This window comes from Melospiza georgiana, chromosome 5, assembly GCF_028018845.1.
Source record: "Melospiza georgiana isolate bMelGeo1 chromosome 5, bMelGeo1.pri, whole genome shotgun sequence".
Lineage (NCBI taxonomy): Eukaryota > Metazoa > Chordata > Aves > Passeriformes > Passerellidae > Melospiza > Melospiza georgiana.
The window spans coordinates 55,894,877-55,908,360 of NC_080434.1; the positions used below are offsets into that span (position 1 = coordinate 55,894,877).

Genomic DNA, 13,484 nt, shown 5'->3' on the forward strand with positions numbered 1-13,484 from the left:
AAAGGAGAGGTTGGGGCAGGGACAGGAACAAGGCAGGGAAGGAGAGGAACTGCCTCCTTGGGAGCTCTGCCATCACATCCTGGCCTGGAGTGTGTGTGGAGCTACCCAGGGAGTCATGTACTTTACTGGAGCCGACCCCGCTCCTTTTTTTATCAGTCATAACATTCAGTACTCCCATCCCTTTGAAACTATTCATCTCTTCATTAAAATTAAAAGCAATAAAAGATGCATAAACCCACAGTACTCTGTAACTAAGATGAGCTATCATTTGGAGTCTGTTTTTCAGATTGTTGTTTTACTCCACCCACACAGCTCCACGAGAGCTCTTGGGTTGCTGGCACAGTTTAAGAGGCTTGAGGACTATGCTGAGTTCAAGCTCTTTAGTTGCATTTGCAAAAATCAACAGGGTGAATCCAACAGCATTTTCTGATTGCTGTAGGAAACCATGTAAGATCAATGGGGAATGATGATGATGGATCTGGGAAACTGGGAACTGGCTGGCTTTGTTAGAATGTCTGGAAATGAACAATTATGTTTTTCTTTGTAAAGGTGTGGAAATTATAGTGATGGGCTGGAAGTAAAACACTTTAAACTGAGTGAGTTCTTACTTGGGGGATTCTTTAGAAATCTTTTGCCTTGTTTTGTTCCATCTACCCTAAATGAGCACTGTTTTCTTCATCTAATATCTATCAAGCAGAGAGAACTGGGCCAGGCAGATGTGTTCTTCAGGTCGTAGCTGCTTGGCCTCAACTTGCCCTGCATCCAAACTAGTGGTTACTCTGAATAGCTGGCAAAACTATAAACCTTATTTTTCTTCCTGAGCCTTGGCATGCCCAGTGGAGTGTAGGTCTGAAGAAAACACTTGGCATTGCATTCTAAAACTCAAGACTTTTTTCTAACAAACAAAGACACAAAGAGTTTATTTTGGAGTAAGAACTGTTGCTGGATTTAGTCATTAAATACAACTGTCAACACTGCCTGTTTTCCTTAACAGGATCTGATGCCCTAAAGCTGTTGTACTCCTTTTGCAGTATACATTGGTAGAAGAAATTAAATGTTAGAGCAGGTTCTTGTTAACATACACATGAAAACTGGGGAAAATAGTTTTATAGAGTCAATAGTATTTACTTGGAATAGTTTGGGGTTTTTCAGTAAAAATCCCTTCATATATGACTTCTGGTTATTATGGAAAGCATGGGAGACTTGGACATGGATGGCAGTCATAATATGGACTCACCACTCATCCTATGTGAAGAGCAATGAGTGAAAGTTACACTGGAAAAAAAGAAAAAAGGAATGTTTCCCAAGACTAATCACTCTCTTGATTTGTAGGAAGAAAGAAGAATCTGTAGTCTTTGGAGACAGTTTAATATATCAGTGTTGTTTTTCAAGCCATGACTTCACAGCCAGTGGGACTGGGATATTATGACAAGAAACATTTCATCATTGATTACATTTTTGAGAATTACATGATCTTCACCGAAAGGCATCCATTTGGATGTGTAAATATATATTTTAAAAATGCAACTAAACACTAGGAACTAAATTCCATCTGGGGTTAAGCAGGGTACAATCCATGGACTGAATGTTTGCCAGAACATTGAGGAGATGCACCCTAATCTTCTTTTGATATTTAGAAGAATAAACAATATCCTGTTTCTATGAAGAGAATTCAACTGTGATTTAAATTATTGTGCCAAAAACACAGAGTGAGTCAGTCCTTCCTCTTTTCTCCTGTGAGGGAGATGCAACAATGGCACAAAGGACCGTCAAAGCAGCTTTCACATTCATTCTTTTCCCTTATCAAATTCACCTGGAAAACTATGAGGTTATTAAAATAAAAAATTAGTAAAAAGGACATGGTGGGAAAATATGCTCAGTGCGCATTTCTGTTAATGGTGAATTGGTTAGGGCAGTGTCCCTCAGCAGTGCTCCAGGCTGGGGTGTCACAGCATCCTGTGCAGCTTAGACTCACGCCTCAGCTCCCTGATCAGAGGTGGTGGTGGCAGCAGGGTCCCAGGCAACATGGGCAATGTGAGCTTGGCCAAAGAGCTGTCACCATCACTTCCAGGAAAAGCAGGCAGGTAGGGGCTCTTCTTCCACCCTCTTCTCCATTCTTTTGTCATGAAAGATGGTTTGGGCTTGTTTCTCCATGATGGCCTTGCCCATCCAGAATGTGCCATGGAAACAGGTGTTGATCATCTCCATTGCAGAAAGGCAGCTGGTCATGTACTGCCCACAGGCTGTGTTTTATTCACTGTGTGGTGCCACTGGGATGTTTTCAAATGTGGCATATTCCCCCAATAAACGTTTTTATCTGGCAGGCACCTGGCAGCGTGTTTGAATGTTGTTCAAGTCTTTGAGTTTGAGATGGATGGGCAGTTCAGAATGATTTCCTGTAATTTTTTTTCAGTGTCTGGTATTTGTTGATCCAAACAGCATATATGTCATTATCATATAGAGCAAGTATGTGTTTGTTCTGCTTGAATAAATTCCTGAATTCCCAGCATTCTTCCAGTCCGGCGTCAGTAACTGCACTTGGGAGGTGGGCTGTGATCAGAACTGCATGCCAGATTTCACTGTGTGACAGTCAGACATGGGAGCCACGTGTGGAAAAAATACCCCATTTGCATCCACCACGGTACTAAGTGATGTTTGTTGCCCTTCCACAGGTTTAGAAATAAAAGAACATGTCCAGAAGCAAGAAGTTGCCAACAGTTTGCCGGCGCCTCCTCAAATGCCTCTGCCAGAAATACCTCAGCAGTGGCTGGTGAGTGTTGTAGTTAATTATATAAATATGTACAAGAGAGAATGCATTTATGGTAAGTCTTAAAAGAAATGGTTACAAGGGAGAAGAGCCTGCAGGTCCAGGGAAATAATTATTCCTCTCACCTCTGCTTTGGTTGAGGGAATTCGGTTCAGCCTGCAGAAGAGACATCAAAAAATTGCTTGTAGTGAGATAAGCTTGGGAATAGGTCACCTACAAAGGCTGTGGAATCGCAGTCCATGGAGATTTTCAGAATTCTCACGGAAGACTGAGCAACATAGCCTTCATTTCAAAGGTTGACCTGTCCTGTGTTGGAGGTTGGCCTAGCCAAGCTCACAGGTCCCAGACAGTTTCTTACACTTTTATTGGTAACATTTCCTGGAGCAAGCTTAACGAGAAGACTCCTTTCAGCAGCTGAAAAATGAAGATACAGAGTTTTAAAATTAAGGAAGAATACTTCCTTTTTTATTAATAAAGACTTTAGACTTTATTCATAAAAAAGGGAGTATTCTTCCTTCATTTCATGGTGTTGCCTTTCCTGCCCAGTCTCTGGATAGGAAATTCCCTTCAGATCAAGCAGATGCACTGACTCTTAAAGGTGTTTATAGCAAAGATACTGATTGAGGTCTGTAATTCAGTCCTCCAGTTGGGAGCAGCTGTCTTGTTATAGAAAAAAAACTGTAAACAAGTGTCAGTGCTTCTCTCGTAGATACTTTTCAGTAGATATGATGAAGAAAACATTTTCAACATTTTTTTGGAGAAGTGTAAGCATATTGTGGTTTAGCCTGTTGAACTGATACTGATAAAGTATCCATCTCTTTATTCTTGGGTGGGAAATTTTGTGCAGAGATAAGGACCATCCATGGAGATCCAGGTTCATTAAATCAGCACAGATGCAGCTTACAGGGCCAGAGGAAATGGATGGCTGATGTTTTGCCTCATTTTAGTGTGGTGTTTTGTTAACACATTTATGCCTGGGCCTGAGGGATATATAAGCATCTTATGAACATAAGAACTAATGTATGACATGGAACTCCTGGCTAGCCTTTTATAAAATGCCGTGGACTGCAGAAAAAAAATAAAAAAACACAGCAAACATTTATTGTATGGAATACCTTAATCTTACTTTCTTTCTAAGCAATGCCACCTTTAGGTTTGTGACAGTAGATTAATTATGCATATATTTAATGGATGCAAAATAAGTGTTATTAATATTCAGTGAAACTTAGAGAATTCATTTCACGGTTAACAGTGCCAGAAACTGATTATTTTTATTTAATGCAAAATACATAGAGCATAAATTACAAGGGAATGGGTTCAGAAGAGGCAGGAAAATTATGCAAAATGAACATGCCTTTGAAATCTAGACTTCAGGTACTTCAGGTTTCATAAACTTGAAACCAACTAAGATCTTCATTCTTTTATATTTGTGTAGGTTCAGTTTGGCTCTGAGGATTCAAGTTGTTTTTCTTAGAACAACCCATCTCCTTTTCCTTTCTCATACACTAATGTGTAAATTCCCCTGAAGTTGGTACAGCTGCAGCAAGTTAAATGGTGTGAAGTATGAATTAGGTCCAGGAGGTCAGCTCTGGTTTTTGCAGTAGTTAATTTTGGATTTTTAGTAACAAAAATATTTCTCTGAGATACTGTGGGAATTACCATGGAAGTTGACACAGTTAGAGCTGGCTGGTCTGCAGTGTGGTGTTCCCTTGTTGAGCCTGGCAGAGTAGAGTTTGGACATGGCCCTCCCTTGTGACCTGCCTGTAACACTGTGGATGTTTTCACCTCAGTGAATTCATCGAGTTTTTCCGTAGTGTTAGAAGCTGATTTTTGCCAGTGTTTCTGCAATTCTGTTGCTGCTCTCAGGCAGTGGTGGATTTCATCTGCCTTTCAGTGCCACTATGAGATGAGCCAGGACGTGCCCCAAGCCTCTCATTGTCTTGCAGTACCCAAATACACATTACAAGTGGTGATATTTTAATATGGTATCACATTGTAATTAGTGAAAAAGATGACAGACTGCTGCTGTCCTGCAAAAGACCAGGAGGAATCTGAACAAAAAGACAAAACCATCAGCTTTTTGTCCTTTGAACACTGTGGTAAGCTCAGAGCCCAGTCTTACTTTGACTTCTTCTCCTGAAGTCACATTGATATAGTGGAATTGGTCACTATATAATTGATAATTTCTTGGAAACATTTCACTATTAGGTGTCTCTTTATTAAACCCTTGTTATTATTGATATGTTCAGAGACTGTCATCTTTCTTTTCATACACAGGACATTAGTGACAGTGACCAAGATCTAATCTCTCATCCATCACTGCTCTTGCATGGTGATTTGCAATGCATCCTGAGTCAATGGAGTCCTAAAAATTTGTAGCTGATGCCAAACTCTATGAAAACTGTACATAATTGCAGTGATATAAATACTGAGCTACCTTTCCTTGCCACTTTTCATAGACTGTGTTTTCATAGCTGAGTGGAAAAAATTCCCTGGCCCACCAGAGGCTGGAATATCCTGTTGCTGGTTGCCCTTCTTCACGTGGCAATTTGGAAGTCATTCTCTATGGCACCTGTTTTTGACAGCTATTCAGGACAGAAAGTTTTTTCCACTTGCTAAGTAACATCTAGTGATGGTCTCAGCCTCCAATGAAAACACTTTGTGCTGATGGAGCATAGGAATTTACTGGAGGTGGGAATCAGTAACTTCAAATAAACTGTACACTGTTTAAAATCTCTGGGTTTAGCCCATCAGTTATTGAATGTGATGAAAATTAAAGGTTCATTTACACCACTGTTTCTCTTCATGTCGCTCAAGGGTTTCTACATTCAAAAATGTTTAGTCTAAATTGGTGTGTAAGTTTCTACTTATGTAAAGATGTGTGGGTGGGAAGGAATTCAATACTCCTTAAAGTAGTGCCAGGAGCCAGAATTATGTGTGGGCAGGTGCTGTGCAAGGTTTCCTTTGTAAATCTGTAAATAGACCTGCATATTTGCTCAGGCCAAATCTTTTATCGGTTTTGTTATTCATCAGCCCACGAACTAAAAGTATAAAATTCATTTTATTGAGACATACTGTTAATAGTTTAAATGGAGTCTCAAATTATTAAAACACATTAGAGCCTGGAGAGTTTTCCTGGACTCAGTGGGCTTCGAAGGGACAAAGTTGAGGGACAAAGTTGGGCCTTAGGTATACTCGAATTAAGAAAATCACTAAGCACAGTCTCCTAGTAATTCTCTTTTGTATCCATTTCCTTGGCTGCATCTGGTGTAGCAGACTTTCTGTGAGGTATGGAAAGCTCAAATCCCCTCTTGCTTTAGTCTGTGTGTGCAGCTCCTTTAGCTGGCTGGCAAGGTAAATGCTGCAGATAAAGGATGTGAGGCGTAAGGGCAGCTCTGAGACCCTCTGCAGAGCTGAGACACCTCTTGTCTGGGTGCTTTACTCTGAGCTTGCCAGCAGGAATGCAGTGCCAGCTCTGAGGCTTTGTTTGGGTCAGCTGCAGAGCAGGAGGTCACTGTGTCAGAAATGGAGTCCTGTTTGATCTTAGTCCTTCTGGATGGGCATACAGAGAATTAACAAAAGGAGGGAAACTTAGACATGATGGGTGCCCACGTGCCTGCCTGCCCTTCATGCACCAGGTCCTGGAGGTCTGTCCATCTCCTCCCCATCCCAAGGGGCAGCTGCTGCACAGCCCAGGCCATTGGCTGGACCTGTGCAGGGATCTGGGGAGACACCCCATGCAAAGAGCTGGTCCAAAATTCTGGTTCCAGCATCTACTTCACCCATAGAAGGGACTTCGTCAGGAAGGCAGATCAGTGAAAAAGCAGGAGTTAGTCCAGATATGCTGGATTTGACTTTGCTATCCAGAAGGTGTAGCTGCAAGTGCCACCTTAGGTGGGTCTGCAAGTGGGATTCCCATTCCTTTAACAGAGATCCTAGGCAAAAGCTCCTTAAAGTTCTAAGGAGTCTTTGAAAACTGGTTTTTTATCTCACAGGCTGCTCCAATTGCATAACCTGATCTAAAGCCTACATGAAAGCCCAGCAAAAAACTTCCACTAAATTGCACAAGCACTGCTCCATGATGGGTATGGAGGAATAACACAGCCAAGGCTCTGTGCATGCTTCAGAGTGCTGCTGGTGGTTTAACACCTGGGATCCCATCATTGCACCATCACCAAGCTGCCTTGAAGAGCATTTTCCACCGAGGCAGTGGGATAATATCCGCTGTGTCCCGCTGCTCAGATGTGCCTGAGGATTCCTGGCATGAATTAGCCACAGCATGACAGTGACAGAACACTTCTAGCCTCCAAGCATTTGGTTGCCGTGTTACATCTGACAGTTGGTGATTTCATTGCTCTGTGCTGTCCAACAAAATCAAACACAAACAGCACACTTAGCTATTTTGCATGATTTTCACAGTGAAATCGAGTGTGTGTTTTGTTTTTCTTGGAATATTGACAATTTAATAATTATTTAACCGCAGCAAAGGTTCAGCAAAATTCCAGAACCCTGCAGATATGAATCAAAAGAATGGGTCATCTTCCTCCAACCCACTCCTGCACAATACACATTCACTCTGTAGGAGTGCTTCATATAAATGGGTTTCCTGTTGTGGGGAGATCATTTGACAGCCTCCCTTTCTCTGGCTGCCTGACAGGTAAACTCTTAGATATTTACTGGGAAATGCTGAAATGAGACAGTGTCCTTGGAGAAGAAGAAAAATCACCTGGAAATTGAAAGGATTCTTGAGGTGATATATCACTAATTAAATTAATCATTCTTTGCATAGCAAATAAAAAAGTGACAGTTTTTAAGCTTTTTCTAAAGTATGCCTTGAGAAAAGTCCCACAACAGAAGCAAGGGGTCCATGTGTCAGGTGGGTATTTGGGAATCTCTGTTTCATCTACTTTTTTTTCTAACACTGAAAAACAATTATTATTCTCTGTTTCTCTTTAAAGATGATCTTAAGGCAGTATTAGTTTTCAGGTTCTTTCCTTCTTGGAGCACAGTCAAAAGAAGAGTTGAAAGCCACAAAAATAAATTTAACAAATATTCATTTGTTTCATTCAGAGCTGGCTATACCTTCAGCTTCAACAGGTCTGAGCAAGTTCTTCCATAATGGAGGAACAAGGAAAGAAACCTTTTTAAATTATCAGTGCAGTTACTCTTACTGCAGACAATGATAAAATATTAACCCTTTCATAAACCAGCTAAAATTTATTCACTAGCACTTAGGTTTCTTTAACCCACTATTTCAATTTTAAAGTTGTTCCACATAGTTTTTTTAACCCACTGTTTCATTTTTAAAGTTGTTCCACTGGCAACTGTTCATTGTCAGTCTTTGTCTGTGTGTTTAAGTAGGTCCTTTTCCCTTCACCATGGTATGTGTGCTTCAGATATCCTTTGTAATCCCAATTATATTTCCCCTCAGCTTTCATTTCATTCCACTGTGTATAAGAAAGGTGCTCTCAGTTTCATTCTGAGCTATGGTTCAGTGAATGATATCCCCAAGTATTTCCCCAAGCACCTGCTGTAAGGATCATGTACTTTGATCATAAATGACCAGAACAGCAGTCAGTCAGTCAGACAGTCTTCTGGACATAGAATCAGAATCATTCAGGTTGGAGAAGACCCTTAAGATCATTGGGTCCAACTCTTTGCCTAAAGCTCCCAGTAAACCGTGTCCCCACATGCCACATCTGTGTGACTTTAAATAGCTCCAGTGGTGGTGACTTCACTGCTTCCCTGGGCAGCCTGTTCAGTGCTCTACCACCCTTCTGGTGAATACATCTCTCCTAATATCTGAGCCTCCTCTGGCATGACTTGAGACTGTGGCATTTGTCCTGTTGCTTGTTACCTGTCATTACCTGGCATTTGTCCTGTTGCTTCTTCTTAGGGAGAAGAGACTGACCCCACCTGGCTACAGGCTCCTTTCAGGTGAGGGACAGGGTCTCTCCTGAGCCTCCTTTGCTCCAGGCTAAACACCCCAGTTCCCTCAGCCTCTAAGACTTGTGTTCCAGACCCTTTGCTCTGTTGCCCTTCTCTGGACTCACTCCGGCACCTCAGTGTCTTTCTTGTTGTGAGGGGCCCAGAGGGATTTGAGGTGTGACCTCGCCAGTGCTGAGTACAGGGTGACAATCCCTGCCCTGGTCCTGTTGGCCGCACCATTGCTGATCCAGGCCAGGTGCCATTGGCCTTCTTGGCCACCTGGGCACACTGGGATTGTGCAATATAATATGTCATAGCATAAGGAATAAGGATGAAGAAATGTATGCCACCTCTTTTTTGTCCAAGCAATATCTTACAGGACCCTCTAGTTGCCATTTCTGTTTTCCACGGCTGAGGCTGGTGAATTATTGTTGATGATTTATTTCACATTTGCAAATGGTACCACAGAAAGGTTTTAGTTAAAGCAATTACCTTCTCAGTTAAATTATGGTATACCTTTATAGCAATACACATCACCGTATTTCAAAACTTTCCTCATGTCTGAGCTGCCAGAATGAGCTGTTCTCAGCTGCCTTTAGTTGGAATTTACATTTAAACTGCATGAGTTAGAGTAGAATTGAACTCTTTTACCAAATTATTTTTATGATCATTGTGAAGCTATTTGCCTTTTTGTCTTTAACTAGATACTGATGATCTTTGACCTTCTTACAAGAAAATTATTAACTTGCTAATTGCACAGATTTTGTAGGATATTGTCCCACCATTTACTGTCGAATGCTCGCACTTCTGACCTCAGGTTTTCATTTCTTATTTCTATGCTATACCTGTCCATAAAACCCTATCTCTGTCTTGATAGTTAGGGGTCAAATTTTTTTTTTTGCTTTCCTTATCATGCTCATTAATGTTATGGGGAAGGAATTAGGCCAGTAAGGACCAAGTCTTCTCTTGTTGTAATTTGATGCAATGCTCAGGCCCTTAGACAATATAGTTCCAGTGGAAATGGCATTGCCTACACTTTTATTACTGTACTGCCTTGTCCTCACTGTCATGTCACACACTTGGATGAGTTTATTTACTTCTGGAAGAGAAAGGTGATTTTGTCTTTTCTGGGCCGTACAGACACTTCTTTGAGCACAGTCAGAATAAACAACTCTGAGAGCCCCATGCTGCTTAAAATTCAGATTAATCCTTCTCATGTAATATGTATGAAAGTGTTCCCTAGCATTAATTAAGGCCCAATTCATTTCTTGGTACACACAGACCCTTTGCTTGACATGAGTCAAGTCTATTGTTTTGTCTGAGTGATGCTTCCAACTGGCTGTGTAATAATCTTTTATTATAAATTATGAATGATACAGAAATACCTTGTTGTTGTTTCTGGCTCATTCGCTTTCACTTTTAATTATTTTGTTAGATCTTCTGTTCTTTCCATTGAGTCAGGAGTTTATTTTCACTGCAGTCTTCCACAGAGTTTGGGTGTAACTCTTTCCAGCTACCTGTCTTTTCAGTGGTGCATTCCATGCTCCAGTCTTTTTGGTTTTATTTACTATCTCAAATAATATGTATGTAATTACATACAGCAGCAAGAACTGAGACAATTTGTGTCTGGACACGGACTGAGTGCCATCAGAGGTGCAGGAACCAACTGGGTTTTCTACTCGGTCAGTAGAGTAGAAAACTTGGTCCTCTTCATGGTCATCTTTGCCTTCCTGTTTCTTAGGTGAAGGGGTTATTCAGGTATGTGAGCAGGTGTGTTGTACCTTTTGAAATAGTAGTTCAGATCCTGGTGAGGTACAGGTGTAAATGCCAGACAATCTTCAGATCAAACTGTGGAGCCATAGGACGCCCTGATTCATTCTTTAATGCGAGCAAGCCTGTTCAGATCTCTTTCCCATCATCAGGCTGTGCTCTCTGAGGCTGTGATCTGTTTGTAGTCACTGTCTAAGCACTTTTCCAGTGATACCTTTAATTAGGCATTCACCCCCGAGTCAGCAGACACGCTCTCAGGCTGTGTCAGATGTTCCTCCACTCCCTGGAGGACAGCGTGCCAAGTGTGTGCCTTCTGTTCCTGACCTTAAACCTGCTCAAATCCCTGTTCAGGATCACCTCCTAAGGAGAAGCTCCACTTGAGCTTATACTCATCCTCTGTCTGGTGATCACTTGCACTTCTTTCCCTCTGCCTGTCCTGGATGTCTCGAACCCCTGCCAGGGGGCTTAAGAGGCCTTGGCACAGAGCCCAAGACGCCTGTTAGACTTTGATTATGACCCATGGAAAAAATTACCAACCTTATATGAGGATCTGCAAGCCATGAAGGTCTAAGTAGAATAATAGCTTGTTTGTCAGGGGCTGAAAAATAGATTTTTGGGGTTTTTAGAATGGGGGTTCAGGAGGCAAGATGGAAGAATCTGGGCATGTCCAGCCTTTCTCCTTCTTCTTATTCTTCTTCTTCTTGACCTCCATCTTCTGGTGTGATGGTGACACTTGTGGATTGATTTAAGGTAGAAGCTCACTGTCTAACATAGGTGATAGGTATTGGGAAGTAATTGTAAATATTGTACATGTAGTTTTTAGTATAAAAAGATAACACCACCCTGGGGGCAGGCAGAGTGCCTCTGTCTGACCTGCTGAACAAACCTCAGCAGGCCAGAGAAAGAATTTTGTAGATAAGAAACAATAAACAACCTTAAGAACGAGAACAAAAGAGCTCTAACATGTTCTTCGACTGCCGGGCTGGGAAAAGAAACTTGTACTTATTTTGGGGTCACTCTGAGCAGCAAAATTCCCTAGAGTGGGTGACCAGTTCTGCTGTTCATGGGATTCAAATTGCTGGGCCTCCCATCATGTCAAAATCTGGTTGTTGGTTTTTCAGGGAATTCCTTCCAGTTTTTCTTCCTGGTAGCACCGGCATTGTGGAGGTGTGTGCTGTAACTGCATGTGCAGTCAGAGATGGTCAGGTGGGACTACACCAACAGCCCATCATGTGGCCCTGTTATCCCCCTTCTGGTGGGACTGACAGGGTTGCTCCATTCCAAAAGGTTGAGCTTTATAGCTGTCTGACTGGTTTTGCTGCCTTTTGTGCTCAGAAGCTGGGAAGGTAAGTTGTTAGACTTCCTTCACATTATTTGGCTCCTGGTTTTGTGGTCTCCAACTGACAAGCTCAGAAATAACAAACTTAGAATAAGAAGCAGAGGTCAAAGGAAGAATATTTCTCAGCTTTTCCTTGTGTACCCTCAGGATAATATTGCACAGCTTAAAGTGATCTTAATGTCCCACAAAGTCAGCACGTTTGTCCTGAATAAATCCAAGGTCCATCCAGGTTCTCAATTGCTGAAAATTAATAGTGAATTCTTTTTAGCAGAACTTTGAATTATTTAAGGGCTGTCATACCAAGCACATGGCAAGTACTAATGCCCAGTTTCCAACCCTTACAGTGTTACAAGAAAAGCCTGGTTGAAATGTATGCTCAGTAATTTTGTGAATTGCATTTTACCCAGTTTGTTGGTTCATCTTGCTTTGTGGGCATCCATTTCTGCACATTTTAGGGAGTTAGGGATCATAGATGTGTGCTGCTCTTCCCCCGGCCTCCAGGCTGAAGATGCAGTGGGGTTGTGCAGAGGTCAGGTCTAAGCTTGCTCCAGAGCCAATGGCATGTGCCTGTCCCAAAGTTTGCTCCTGAGAGCCCAGATCTTGGACATCTCCAGTGTGTGACCCCTTTTCTGTTCTCGTGTTGCTGCCTTCAGCACTGAGGGGCTGTGTATGAGCTGCATCCAAACTGGTGGTTGATGCAGTAACACAGCTCCAAGAGTGGCACTTGAGTTGCTGGCAGTGTTTGCCTGCAGCACAGGTTACTGACAGGCTCTGCTGAACTCACTGCTTTGCACTGGAACCTCCACATCCTAAATCATTGCATAAAGGAACATATTTCTTTCTATTTTCTACAGAGTGTAACTCTTCCTTGCGGTATAAGGTGATTTTATATCCTCAGGCCTCTATACATTGACATTTATTTTCCTTTGTCTTTCAGACTGCTTTCCATATTGTCACCAGATTATCAGATAGACCATCCATAAAATAAAAATTACTGTCTGTCTGGCTCAGTACCCTTGAGGGTACTGAAGGGGGGAAAAAGGTAGTGTATCTTTTAGGATAAAGGAGGAAATAATTTATTTGTGGTCTGTGGAATACAGGAGGGCAGGCAGAGGGGAAAATCATAATATGCCATTAATTTAAAATGTCCATACAAGTCTGCTTCAGAGTCCAGTAGGATAACAAATTTTACCATTTTGTTTCTTTCTCTTAACAATCAATCCTGTCAGCTGGAATTGGGCATCCCGTGCCCAATCCAGTCTCTAATTTCATCAGAGATCTCAACTCTGTAATGATCACCTCATCTGCTTCTTGGTTTCAATTAAAGCAGCTCTCAGTTGGTCTCAAACCCAGGACCTGACAAATGTCTTCATCAGTACTGTTTCATTATTGCTCTTCTTATTGTGGACAACAACACATTACATTTTTGTCCTTTTTCCTCCAAGGAGGTAAAGGTAATGCCAATTTCTCTTCTCGGTTCTTATTCCTGTGACTGAGAGGGGTGGTTTATCTTAAGAGGCAACATTCTCTAGGCTTTTTCTCTGTTGCCTCTCATTAAAACAGAGCAAAAAAAAAACAAATAAAAAAGGAGAAATTCATGCTGATGCCTTCCTTGCAGGTTGCCAGGTCTTTCCTCCTGATACCGCTCAAGCTACATATGTTCTGGTCTTTTTGTTATTT

At 41.7% G+C, this 13,484-nt stretch overlaps 1 protein-coding gene across 2 annotated transcripts in view; it reads left to right on the top strand.

Moving 5' to 3' along the window:
• AFAP1 (actin filament associated protein 1) overlaps window positions 1-13,484 on the top strand; it is a 113,054-nt gene that overhangs the window by 53,846 nt on the left and 45,724 nt on the right. For both annotated transcript variants that reach the window (XM_058024614.1, XM_058024615.1), the window contains exon 3: window positions 2,673-2,770. In XM_058024614.1, the coding sequence (XP_057880597.1) occupies window positions 2,673-2,770 (98 nt within the window). The remainder of the gene's footprint in view (window positions 1-2,672; window positions 2,771-13,484) is intronic.